Consider the following 13894-nt stretch of genomic DNA (forward strand, 5'->3'; position numbering starts at 1 on the left):
GGGGGGGGGCATGGAGAGAGAGAGAGAATCCCAAGAAGGTTCTGCACTGTCAGCACAGAGCCTGGCTCAGTGCTAAATCTCATGAACCTGTGAGATCATGACCTGAACCAAAATCAAAAGTCAAACACTTAACTGACTAAACCACCCAGGTGTCCCATTGATTGACTTTGTTATAGAGATTTGAAAATGTCACACCATTATTGTGTTCTTGGAGTAAACTCAACTTGGTCATAATGTATTGTGTATTTTTATGTATCACTGTATTGGATTTGCTAACTATTTTTAGTAGTTTTGCAGCCATGCTCATGAGAGTTATTGGTCTGAAGTTTCCCTTTCTTGCAATATCCTTGTCAGGTTTTGGATTTTATCCTAGCCTTGTAACACAAGTTGGGAAGTGTTCCATCTTTTTCTGTTCTCTGGAAGAGGGTTTGTATTTTTTTTTCAACACTGGTGTTATTTTCTCTTTAAATATTTGAGCACAAATGAAGTCATCTAGCCTAGCACTTTCTCTGTAGGGTGGTTTTTAACTGTGGAGTTAGTTTCTTTAATAGATATGTAAGTATTCAGATTTTCTATTTCTTCTTATGTCAGTTCTGGTAAGTCATGTTTTTCTTTTTTTTAATTTTAATTTTTATTTATTTATTTTTTTTCAATATATGAAATTTATTGTCAAATTGGTTTCCATACAACACCCAGTGCTCATCCCAAAAGGTGCCCTCCTCAATACCCATCACCCACCTCCCCTCCCTTCCACCCCCCCATCAACCCTCAGTTTGTTCTCAGTTTTTAAGAGTCTCTTATGCTTTTGCTCTCTCCCACTCTAACCTCTTTTTTTTTTTTTCCTTCCTCTTCCCCATGGGTTTCTGTTAAGTTTCTCAGGATCCACATAAGAGTGAAAACATATGGTATCTGTCTTTCTGTGTATGGCTTATTTCACTTGGCATCACACTCTCCAGTTCCATCCACATTGCTACAAAGGGCCATATTTCATTCTTTCTCATTGCCATGTAGTACTCCATTGTGTATATAAACCACAATTTCTTTATCCATTCATCAGTTGATGGACATTTAGGCTCTTTCCATCATTTGGCTATTGTTGAGAGTGCTGCTATAAACATTGGGGTACAAGTGCCCCTATGCATCAGCACTCCTGTATCCCTTGGGTAAATTCCTAGCAGTGCTATTGCTGGGTAAGTCATGTTTTTCAATGATTTTTCCATTTTATCTAAATTTTCAAACTTATTGTCATAAGATCATTTGTATAATAGCTTCCTTGAATACTCTGTAGGGCTTTTCATCCTCAATATTGGCTATTTGTGTTTTCTGTCTCTTTTTTGTTAATCATTCTTCTTAGAAATCATCAATGTTATGTCTTTTAAAACAACCAAATTTTTGCTTCATTAATTTTCTATTTTATTTCTGCTTTATTTTTATTGTCTCTCGTAGTCTATTCTTATCTTGATTATTTTCTTCCTTTTAGTTTCTTTAGGTTCAGTCAGTGGTTCTTTTTCTAACTTCTTGAAATAGATCATAGGGCATTAACTCTCAACTTTTCTTTTGCACAGTGTGTGCATTTAAAGCTCTAAATTTCCCTCAAATCACTACTTTAGCTACATCCTAGTTTATGTTGTTATGCCATATTCTTATCCCATCAGCTTAAATTTATGTTTATTTCTTCTTTGGTCTGGAGGTTCTCAGAAAAGTTCTAATCATGTTGAGATTTTATAGTTATATTTTATATTATTGATTTTTAGCTTAATCTCACTATGTCAGAAGACATACTTTGATGACCTTAGTCCTTTGAAATTTGTTGATACTTTCTATGTTCACCAACCCAGGAGCCCCTGGATCCTGTACTTTAGAGATTTTTATGGAGGCTTTTTCACATAGGCATGATTGATTATTAATTTATTTTCCAGTCCCTTCCCTGTCTCTGGAGGATCAGGGGTAGAACTGTAAGTTCCAAGCTCTGGTCACAGCTTGGTCTCTCTAATGACCAGCCATCCTCCAGAAGCTCACCAAGAGTCACCTCATTGGAACAAAAGGTGCTCCTATCACCAGAAGTTTCAAGGGACTTAGAAACTACTCAGGAATGACAACAGTTTCGGGATCTCTGTGTCAGGAACTGGAGTCAAAGACCAGATATGGGTGGGAATGGGGGACAGAGACCAAATTATGTATTTCTTCTTAGCTCACACTATCCTATATTAAATAGCCAATTATCTTTTAAAGAAATTAAATTTACCATCCAGAAATGGCTCTTCATAGAGCCATTCTAAGCCATTCATGGGTCTTCATTCCATGTGCTATATTCCTTCTGCTACAGAATTTCTTTTAACATTTTTTAATTGTATATCTTCTAACAACAAATTATCCTAGCTTTTCTTTTTCTGGAAAAAAAAGCCTTTATTTTTTTCTTCATTTTGAATGGATCATTTCACTGGATATAAAATTACAAATTGACAGACTTTTCTTTCAACATTTTAATGATCTTTCATTGTCTCTTAGTCTATTTAGATTCCAATGAGATGCCCATGGACATTCTTAACTTAGTTTCTCTGTGGGTAATATATCAGTTTTCTTTGTCTGCTTTTAAGATTTTATCTGTATCTCTGGTTTTCAGCAATTTTATTAGCATGAGCCTTGCTATGATTTTCTTTATGTTGACCTTGCTTATGGTTTATTGAGCTTCTTGGAACTGTGGATTTACAACTTGCATTAAATTTGTGTGGTTTTCAACAATATTACATCAATGACTTTTTCCATTTCTATCTCCTGCTATCTCCTTCTGGCACTCCATCCATATGTATTTTAGACCCCTTAATATTATCTCACAGATCACTGAGGTTCAGTTTTTCAGTCTGTTTTTTTCTCTGTGTTTCATTTTGGATGGTTTCTACTGCTGTAATTTAATTTCACCATTTTCCTCTGCAATATTTAACCTACTATTAAGCTAATCCAGTGAAAGTTTCATTTTAGATTTTATATTTTTCATCTTTTTAAAAACAGTTTATTTATTTTGAGAGAGAACACAAGTGGGGGAGGGGCAGAAAGAGGGGGGACAGAGGATCTGAACCAGGCTCTGTGCTGACAGCAGAGAGCCCAATGTGGGGCTCAAACTCACAAACCATGAGATCGTGACCTCAGCCAAGGTCAGACACTTAACCAACTGAGCCAGCCGGGCGCCCCTGTATTTTTCATCGTTGTAGGTTCCATTTGGTTCATTTTTCTATATTTTTTACTTCCTCGTTCTACTCATGCTGTCTTTTTAAATTCTTGAGCGCATTTATAATAGCTGTTTTTAAATCCTTGTCTGCTAATTCCATTTATTTCTGAGTCTGCTTTTGTTAACTGATTTTTCTCTTGATGATCAGCTTATTGTTCTGCTCTTGTACATATACTTCCTGGCTGCTAGATATTGTGACTATTACATTGTAGAGTGTCTAGACTTTGTTTCTTCACTTAAAGAATGTTAAATAGGCAGTAAAAATATTTGGTAGGCGGTAGTGTAACTTGAAGATCAAGTTGTTTCTTTCAAGGTTGTTTTTTGTAAGCTTGTTTGGGTGAGTTTATAATAACCTTTACTCTAGGGCTAATTTATCCCTGTTACTAAAGTATGACTCTTCTGTGGCCTCTACTCTAATGCCACTAAAGTTTTTTCTACCCTTGCTGGGTGGAACTTGAGTATTTCCCAATCCTGTAAAAAGCTTTAGAGATTATTTAGCCTATAATTCCCAGCAGTTATTGGCCCAGACTCATGCAGTTTCTCTCTATGGATCTAAAGTTTATTATTAAGCAATAGACTCAAGGAGACTTCTGTGCTTGTTCCTGAAGTGCCTTTTCTGCATAGCTCTCTACGGTTGTCTCCCCCACACATTCCAGCTGCCTCGACTCACTCAAACTCTGGTCTCTGTCTTTTCAACTCAGTGAACCTGCTATGCGCTGTTTAGGCTCTTCCTACCTGCACTGTGGTCTGGAAAGTGCCTCTAGGCAGGGAGGTACTGTGATTGTACGGCTTCATTTGCTTCTGTTCTTACCTTTATCACAGTCCTGCGCTGTCTGTTGTCCAATGTCTGGAAATAGCTGCTTCATATATCTTGACCCGACTTTCAGTGCTTTGCAGTTGGAGATCAGTCCCAGAATCAGCCCCTCCATTATAGAGTGAGCAATGCTGCCAGGTTTTGTTAACTTTGCCCTGGAAAAGTTAACTCCTGGAGTCAATGGTTTTGTGGTAGAAGTGGGGAAAGGGGAAGAGATTTAGAGGCAACTATATAACTTTTTTTTAAATGTTTATTTTGAGAGAGAGAGAGAGAGAGAGAGAGAGAGAGACCCACATTCTTGACAGTCATTATGAGTATGTAAATCCCTGGAGAGGAAGGAGCCCATGTCTTTAGTCTTGGTATTTCCAGCAGTGTAGCTTAGCGCTGTTCCTGCATAGTACCATGTTTATTGGTTTTGTCAAGCTCAGCTATTGAGTTGGACATGTCATGGATAACATGTGGCTTACTCCTCCTCACGTAATAAACATATATTGGGCACCTATTATGACCCAGATCCTATGGTAGGAATAGAGTCGTCCAGAGGATTGAGTCCCAGTTCCTGGCTTTGGGAGCTCAGCCAAGTGGAGTCAGTGAAGCAGACAGGCATTTGTAGTACAGGATGATGAATGCTTTGATAGGCATATGTCCAGAGGTCTCTGACGGCACCCAAGGAGGAACCTAGCCCTGTGTGGAGGGTTGTGCAAAGTTTGGAGGTAGCAGAGGTGACCATAGAACTTTACATAACATTTGCCAGAAGTTTAAGAAATGCGTTACATTGAGAAATATTTTCCTCTCAATTTCAAAAGAAAATCCAATGGCCCTATAACATTTAGTTTTGAAAGTTTCTACTTTAGGCTACAATAGTTCTATAAAATGAAGGCTAATCAGGCAGTTTTGTTAATATTGCAGTATTGTTGATTTGGATCGACGATCATGATGAGGCAGAGTTGCTGCCATTGCTGACGATGACGACAAGATTTATTTAGGCACCGCTAGTGAACCAGGCACTGGGTCAGGCTCTTTTCATTGATTACCTTTACTCATCCACTACAGTGCTGCAGGTTAGAAGTTGTGAGTTCCAGAAGCTCAGGGAGGTGAAGTTAGGTCCTCAGGCTCCCACACTCAGAAGTGAATACCCCGTGACTACTTTACTCAGTGGTAATTGAGTGGCTGGAACTGGAGGACAATCTGAGCTCACCACTAAGGGTGCCTCCTTCCATTACTATGACGTCCTCTGAAGCTCTCTTTACCTGAGCTCTCGCATCTGGCAAACTGAAATGGAAAACAGTGAACTCCTTCCCCAGAGAGTCTGTGCTGTTGTATAGATGGCTTGCATTATTTTGCTTTGAATAACAGCATATGTAAATGTGCTCCTGGTGGTTAAAATTACCCTTGTTTTTTTGTTTGTTTGTTTGTTTGTTTTTTGTTTTTTTTAAATGTGGCCTCTTCCACTGGGGTAAATAGTTGAAAATTATGGGGAGGAAAGGACAGGTTGGAGAGAATGCTAGTCACATGGAATTGCTTCTCCTTCCCCCTCCCCACCCAACACATACTTCTATTCAGATAGAAGCTGCCACGGCAGAGTAAAGATTCCTACATTTCCCAGCACGGAGTCCTCGCTGGTTCTGAGAGTCAGTGTCCAGAGTGGGTGCATGCAGACAGACATTACTATCAACTCTGCATCAGGATGTGCAAGGGCAGATGTTCTCGCTGAGAAGAATAAAAGCCTCCTGTGGCACCTGGAAGACTTCACCACATACGGTCCCCAGCCAGATCACAAAGAGATTAGTGAACACGGGGCCCTTTGCCGCCTCTCACCATCCACCTCTTGTTCAGAGATTCGCATATCTCCTCGCCTTCAGCTCTCCCGTGGGCCCTGCATTGTTGCGCCCTCCCTATCTTACAGTGCCTTTCCTGGCATTTGAATCATCACTTCGATGATGTGATAATATCTGCAAGTTGGGAAAATAAAAGTGGCATTTGTTTAGCCATAATTAATGAAATATTTATGTTGCATGAGACTATGTGATAAAACCTTAGGCTTAGAGTCCTTTTGCTTCTGATTACATTTGGGATTTTTTTTTCTATGACCAGACATTCTGACGCCAGCTCTTTTACACTGAGCAGATGTCATGTAGTAAAAATGGGTGCCAGATGCTGTGAGCCACAGAAGGGCGATTTGTTTAAGAGCTGGCTCCGACTTTTTTGCATTCAATTACTCTGCAGAACGAACCTTACACGAGCATTTAGGTAACTCAGCTAACTTCAGACAAGGATTTTAATAATAGATTTCATCTCTGAATGCATTCTAAGCAACACACCATATAAATGGTGTTTAAGGAATTAATTGATTTCTGCATAATACCTTTTTTTTTTTTTTTAATATGAGAGAGCTGCAAAGCTCTTGGCAGGGACCCAGAAATGTAATTAACGTGGAGGGCCAAATTTCCAGTTGCCCTTAGGTACTGCCTCCTCCTGCTCACGGCAGGTGCAGTGAGGGAAGGGCAGGGAGGAAGGGGGTGAGGGGAAGAAGGGAGGAGGGAGAAGCAGCTTTGGGTTGGGAAGCAGCAAAGAAGCTGAGAGTTCAGTGAGTTCTTCTGTTCCCATTTCAGGTCCCAAACACACCCCTATCCGAGTGCAGGTGACAGGGGCCGCCTCTTCTACCTCTTCCACTGGCTCCTCCTCTGGAGACGAAGAGTTTCATCCCCAGCCTTCGCTGCAGTCAAAGGTAACAAAACTTGGCAAACTAAGAAGGGCCTTTGGCTTATGGGGGCCACTCACCATCTCGATTCCAGACCCAATGTGGTCTCCAGCTGCAGTGGTTTCGTTAGAGGATCGCGTTTCCTTGCATCTGACAGCAACCGCTTTTTACCTGGAACACTCCAAGAATTATCTTTTCTTTTTTTAATTTTAACTTTTAGGAGCTTGCCTTTCTTAGAGACTCCAGCTGGCAGAAAAAAAAAAACAGACATATTTACTTAAAATCATTTGGTGACTGCAGCTCTTAAAGTGGGTTTAATATGTGGTCCAACAAGCAAACCATCGAAAAAATTACAACAAGCAGATGCATATTTCCCTGGGGGAAACACAGCTTCATTTAAGAAGCACTAGAGGCAGATTGCATGGAAAATGTTATGTTGATTCTAATCAGAAATATGAAATGGACCATGCAGTTGCATGTAGACATGGATCTCCAAGGGTCCCTGCTGTGGAAGGGGCTAGCTGCGTGCCGGCTGGGGACATGGCCGTCCTTCTCTTTGCTTAATGAACAGATATCTGGGAAACACTTTAAACAATTCCCATACTCATAGATTTAGAAGTACAAGCATGGCTATAGGTCCTTAAATGTGTCTGTATGTCACATACGTGAAGACACATCCCACGACCAAATCTCACTGTTCTTTGCTTTATCCACTGGGGCTGGCGCCTTCTCCCTGGGGCTGACGCATGAATGGTTGGACCTAAGATGCTTTCCAGGAGAACAGAGAAGCAGTTCACTGTACTAACAGTGTTTATTTTTTGGAGCAGTGGGGATCTGAGGAGAAAGGGAGAGAACCACATTTATTTACTTAGACTCAACTTTTCCATATCTGGCATTAGGAGCTTTGGCATCATCTGAAGTCACTCAGGGGTTCCAGCCCCTCCATGGCCCAGCTTAGAGCAAGTCAGGAGGGGAGCCAGGACAGGGCATGAGTGGGGTGAGGGGAAGAGAGGGAGAGACAGAGGGGAAGGAGGTGAGAGGGAGTGGGGGAGGGAATGCAAAGGAGAGAGACTATGTAGGGCTTTCTCCTTTCTAACTCAGGGCATCTCTGATTAGTTCAGTACTCAACACAAATGAATTTGGTGTTATGTTGATTCCTGCAGTTTCTTTACTGTCCCTGTCTCATCCCTTTAAGTGGCCCTGAGTTAAGTCTGTATTCAAGTGAATACAGACATTCATCAGCCGTTCTAACAGCCATTCCAGCACTCACGGAGAACAGAAGAATGGAATGGTCCAAACACATCGAATAGGAAGACCATGAGATCCCGGGCAAGCCTTGCAAGTAGCTCCTTGTCCTCCTGCTGGCCCAGAACAGAGCCTGTCAGCACTTAAGCCTACACTGTGGAAAAGCTTGCCTGCTTCACCTGGCTTCTGACCACTCTTACAGGGAGGGAAGGCGGCCAAAAGGTTCTTTACTACTTCCCAAGGGCTCACTCTGAAGGAACAAGGGTTTCCCCCTCCGCTCTGGTTTCTTTATCTCTTCTCTCCCACACAGGTGTGTCCCTGGCCACTTGGCACGGAGCCCGCGTCAGCTCAAGTGAAACTTTGCACAGGAAACTGGACACGGGATGTGCACACTCCACCCCTTCTCTTTCCTTCGGCCCTCCCCTCCCCCTGTCCTCCCAGACCCATGCCTGGACCTGGGAGAGTGGGGCAGGCAGCCGGTCCTTGGTCCTGCCAGACCTCTCCCTTTCTCTGTCCTCTGTCTTTTCCTTCCTCGCCTTTTTAGAAAATATTTTTAAAGTTTATTTATTTTGAGAGAGAGAACAGGGGAGGAGCAGAGGGGGAGCGAGAGAGAGAATCCCAACCAGACCCCACACCGTCAGCACAGAGCCCAATGCGGGGCTCGATCCCACAAACCCGCAAGACCATGACCTGAGCTGAAATCAAGAGTCAGACACTCAACCGACTGAGTCACCCAAGCACCCTGCCCCAAGCTTCTTTTTCCTTTTCTCTCTGTGCTGTCATTGCCACTATTGAGGATATAAGGACTGTGCCTGGCACATCAGATGGCTATATGAGCATTTGTTAATAAATCATCCTTCTTTTCTATGTCAACATGTTTTAATAAAAGACGGTAATGGCTTTCTTTCCTTCTCCAGGTTCTGTTTTGCTAACTCTTGATAAAGCAGTAAGGGTTTGGCTCCGCTGCTTGGAAAGGGTTAAGAAGCTGTCAAGGCATCCCCCCCCACCCTGAAATTAAATGATTTTAATTTAGGGGGGGGGAGCTTTGACATTTCTCTAAGGCAGGGGTCTTCGATGTCCCTGCACATTATTGGGCACAGGAAAAGCAGTATAGACCAGATGAAAATGTGGATATTGGATTCAGGCTCCCTGGGCTTAACTCCTGGCTCTACCAATTACTAATTGTGCCATCTTGGGCAAGTTACTTAACTCCAAGATTTGATTGCCTTATCCATAATGTAAGTATAATTTGAGGAATAAGAGATACGTGAAGTAATTAGTATAATACCTGCCACATAGCACTTAGGACGTGCTGGGATTATGTAAATTAATATAATGGAAGCTCCAGAGATACTTGTGAGTCTTTGTATAGGTCGAGTTAGATAATCTCTGGATAACACCTACCAGTGATCTCTACCTTGCCCCTCCACCCTACCCTTTCCAGAAAGGTCCTGGCTGCTTAATGGTGAGGTTCCCCCATCCCAGTGGCCCAGACCCTCTGTTCAGACTGATGGACAGTAAATCTGGAAGCTATCTCGTAGAAATAGAGATGATCTGATATGGAATAAGTTTGAGTTCTGAGAGCTAAAATTTCCTTCCAAGGATGAAGAGGAAGATCCTAAGGAGATTCTAGAAAAGGATTCTAGATCCTAAGGAGAATTCTAGAAAAAGGAAATTTCATCATAGATGTTTTCACTGATGATCTGTAGACACTCTGAAGCCTCAAAGCTGGCTGTCCTGAGGAGTGTGATGTTCCATGTCCATAGAATGGGTGACTGAATAACCAGGATCCACGTGGCCCTGGAAGCACACACGCTTTTTAGGCATAATCCCTGACCTCTGTCATGGAACTGGATTCCTCTGGCAGTTTCTGGGGCCTGTTAGGTCTATTCTTCCCTTGTGGATTTAATCCCTTTCAGGGGCAAACATTCAGTTCAACCTGAATGCCCAGGCACCAGGATAGCTGTAATAAATTTTTAATTCCATATTTGTTTCTGCCAGCATTAAAAAGAAATTGTTAGCATGCTCTAACCTTTATCCTAATATGTAGAAAGTAGATGAGTATGCTCAGAGAAGACGAACTCATAGTGAAACTAGTCCAGTTTAAACATTTACTTTGTGTGTATAGGATATGTATGTATATCCATATACATATATATGTGTGTGTTATATATACAGGCACACATGTATGAAAAATGCATTGATTTTAGTAAATTATAATCATGCCAATTTATAAGATGATAATCTAATAGCCATGCCACTGAATAATAAAAATCATGGTTGGGATGAGCACTGGGTGTTGTATGGAAACCAATTTGACAATAGATTACATATAAAATAAATTAATAAAATAAAATAAAACAAAATAAAAATCATGGTATTTACTGAGTACTTATCCCATATCTTTTTAAAGACATTATCTCAATTAATTCTTTTTTGTTTGTTCGTTTATTTTTGAAGAGGGCGTGAGTCGGGGAGGGGCAGAGAGAGAGAGAGGGAGAGAGCAGGCTCCATTCCATCATCACAGAGCCTAACACAGGGCTCGAGCCCATGAACTGTGAGATCATGACCTGAACCGAAGTCAAGAGTCAGATACTCAACTGACTGAGCCAGCCAGGCACCTCCCTCCATTAATCCTTATAACGTCCCCACCAGGTGGGCACTAAATCATTTCCTTCGCTCTGAAGAGGGCACTGAAGTTCAGAAAGTTGTGTGCCATGCTGAAACTTACACAGCTCAGCTGGGATTTGATGCCAGCTTTGTAGGGTGCCTGGGCCCAGCGCTCAGCCAGCATTCTGCTGTTTCCCAGCCGAAAGTGTCTCCTCTGCTTTCCAGTATGTGGAGCTGGCCACACCATTACTTCTCCTTCCGCTGGTGTTTAAAACCTAAGAGTGACACCATCAAAATCCAGACATCTATTTTCCGTACATGGATTTTGAGTGCTCTTGATTTTACAAGCCTAGGCACACACAAAACCCAGTGATGTTAATGACATATTTGCACAAGCAAAGTGAAGTGGGAAGGGAAGCGATCTTCTGCCTGCCTCAATCCAAGAAACACTCGCATTTGGATTATTTAGATACCTTCCTCTATTCCCAGGCTCACTTGGGCAAGGTAGACCCAACCTAAGGACTGTTTAAAATTATTAAATGCTTTTCATGGTGTGTGTGTGTGTGTGTGTGTGTTTCCCTCTCAGGCTCATCCTTCTTGGGCCTGTGGTAGCACCTGTATAGAGTATAATTTTTCTGTTATTCTTTTCCTCAAGGGAGCCAAGTGAATTCTCTATAAAGCCACTCCCGCCTACATATGCACATATACACCCCCTCCAACACACACACACACACACACACACACACACACACACACACCAGTTTCCCAATCTGGCACCTCCTAGCCTTTAATAATTTTAAAATTATTAAAATGAAGTGAAATTTAAAATTCAGCTTCTTATTCATGCTAGCCTCATTTCAGATATCCAATAGCCACATGTGGCTAGTGGCTTCCATATTTTAGACAGCACAGACATAGATAGTCCATGATTGCTGGAAATTCTATCAGAACATCGTTGGTCTAGAAGCTAAGCAGGGGTTCTGTTGGAAAAAGTAGAAGCCTGTGTCATTATTTTGAAAATTTCAATCCCATTTTTCTTGAATATATTTTTTCTTCTCTATTTTGTTTTTTCAGGAGAGGGAGACACTTAGAAGAAGGAAGCTGGAGAACGCAATAAAACAAATGGTTAAGCAAGAAGAATTGAAAAGACTTCATAAAGCTCAGGTCAGAATACAAACTTAACATGAGTGAGTGATCCTGGGGACTGGGACCAGGTAATTGGATTGGGAAGCCCTTTGGGAGTCTGCATTGTATTGGGGGAGATGGGCTGGGGAAAAGGTCAGTCTCTCTTCTCTGAGTGACCAGATTTGTGGCCATTCTAAAAATCCTAACTCAATGCTTTGCTGGACTCTGAGGCCTGGAGAGCCCAGGAGTTGAGCTGGCCCCTCCCAGCTGCCTTTCTATCTGCAAACATGTGTCCTGCAAAGTGAGCCTGGAATGACAGGCGACCCATGGCCTTGGGAACCATCCCAAGCCCTGACTACCACATTGCAGGGACTTAGTTTTGTCCCCTGGGAGGATACAACCTTCCCCTGACTTCCTGACTGTGTCCCGGCTGACCTGACCACTATTAGGAGCTGTCTTTACTCCAAGGTTCGTCAAAAACATGAGCATCCAACATTCCAATATAGATTTCCTCATTTGATTGTTAGTTCTAAACATTCCTGCCCAAATTGGTCTGCCCACTTCTGTCACAGACAGCCAAAGGAAGCAGGAAGTCAAGCATTCTCCATCTCCCTGAGGACCCCAGACTTAGCCTTGAAGAACAGTGGGGTTTTAGGACAGAAGGACTTAGAATGACCACTCGTATTCATGCAGTGTACCCTTATATTCCTTTCTGCAGTTATTCCCTCTGGCCATATAGTTCTGTCGAGGAAGGAAGTCACGTTCCTTCACCCTTCAGAGTGACTGACAAGGGAGCTACTCCTGTCACCTAGCGGACAGGGAAAGTCCCTACAAAGTCTCTGTCCACGCCCAACTTCTGAAACAGGTTTCCTTGAAACATTGTAACTTTCCCTTGTGAAAACAAGGTAAGTCTCCATGATATGGATTGGCCGACCCAGCAACCCCCTCCTTGTGGTCTCCCTCCAGACGGTAGGTGGTGATAAGAACCATGACGCCTCTGGAGTCCCCATCTGCTAGCGCTCACAGCAGCCCTTGTTAGTCTCCAAGATCGTCACCCTTGGTTTCCAAACAACAACCGCTGCTGTAGTCCGTTCAGGCGGCCATAACATCACACAAAATACGTGGCCTAAAAACAGAAATTTATTACTCCCAGTTCTGAAGGCCAGAAGCCCAAGATGGTGGGCCTTCAGGATTGGTTTTTTGTTTGTTTGTTTGTTTTGTTTTGTTTTGTTTTATCGTAGCCTCTCTTCCTGGCCCGGAGACAGCTGCCTTCCTTCTGTGCCCAGGCAGAGAGGGAGATGTCTCTGGTGTCACTGCCTGTTCGCAGAAGGTCACCAGTGCCAACGGCATTAGGGGTCTTATGATCTCATTTAACCTTAATTCCTTCTTTAAAGGAACACAGTCACATTGGGGTTAGGGCTTCAGGACATGAATGTGGGAGGACACAATTCAGACTGTAACAACCACAAAGCCAGAAATGCACTAGAGTCAGTCATAAAGTCATTGAAATGCTTCCCTTCCATTAGCGATTCTACGCCACGCCATTGAGAGACGGATTTATAAAAATATAATTGTCTTTAAAAGAGCGGCAGAGGGCAGAAAACCACAGGAGTATTACAGAGAGTTCCCGTCTATTTTAGATTTTAGGTTACACCCCGGGACTTAAACACTCTTAGTCCCCGGCAAGAGGAACCAGGTGGATACTCAGGCCTGACCCCTGCTCACACCTCTTCACAGGCTCGGAGGCCCTTCAGCGATTGTAGTCTGAATGCAGGGGAGACTGAGAAAATGTGGAGCTCAGGAGGAGTGGGGGTGAGACAGAGCTGCAGTGGGGTGGAGGAAGAGGGACACACACCTTCTGCCCGCCCAGACAGCTGCCAGTTCCTTTCATTTACCTGTTCTGCCAGGTGCGAAGTCAGTTCTGCCGAGGGCTGTGCCGTCTCGGCAGCATGCTGCTGGAAAGCAGAGACAATTGATGGGGGGGGGGGGGAATGTATATGGGCAGAGGCTGTCCCTTGATTTTCCTTCCTAATACAGACAGGAGAGAAATAGCTGGTGGGGAAAATAAACGGGTAAAAGCAAACCCAGCCGTGACTCCAGACATTAACTAGGGAGGATGTGAGGTTGTGCCCTAGTGGGATAAACATCTTGGGTCTTGTCTTAATCAGCTGCT

At 42.8% G+C, this 13894-nt stretch overlaps 1 protein-coding gene across 7 annotated transcripts in view; it reads left to right on the forward strand.

The window, feature by feature from the left end:
- The window catches only part of MICAL2 (microtubule associated monooxygenase, calponin and LIM domain containing 2), a 223587-nt gene that overhangs the window by 182282 nt on the left and 27411 nt on the right, over positions 1 to 13894 (forward strand). For all 7 annotated transcript variants that reach the window (XM_043580680.1, XM_043580682.1, XM_043580676.1 and 4 more), the window contains 2 exons: positions 6653 to 6768; positions 11671 to 11760. In XM_043580680.1, the coding sequence (XP_043436615.1) occupies positions 6653 to 6768; positions 11671 to 11760 (206 nt within the window). The remainder of the gene's footprint in view (positions 1 to 6652; positions 6769 to 11670; positions 11761 to 13894) is intronic.

This window comes from Prionailurus bengalensis, chromosome D1 (genome assembly GCF_016509475.1).
Source record: "Prionailurus bengalensis isolate Pbe53 chromosome D1, Fcat_Pben_1.1_paternal_pri, whole genome shotgun sequence".
Lineage (NCBI taxonomy): Eukaryota > Metazoa > Chordata > Mammalia > Carnivora > Felidae > Prionailurus > Prionailurus bengalensis.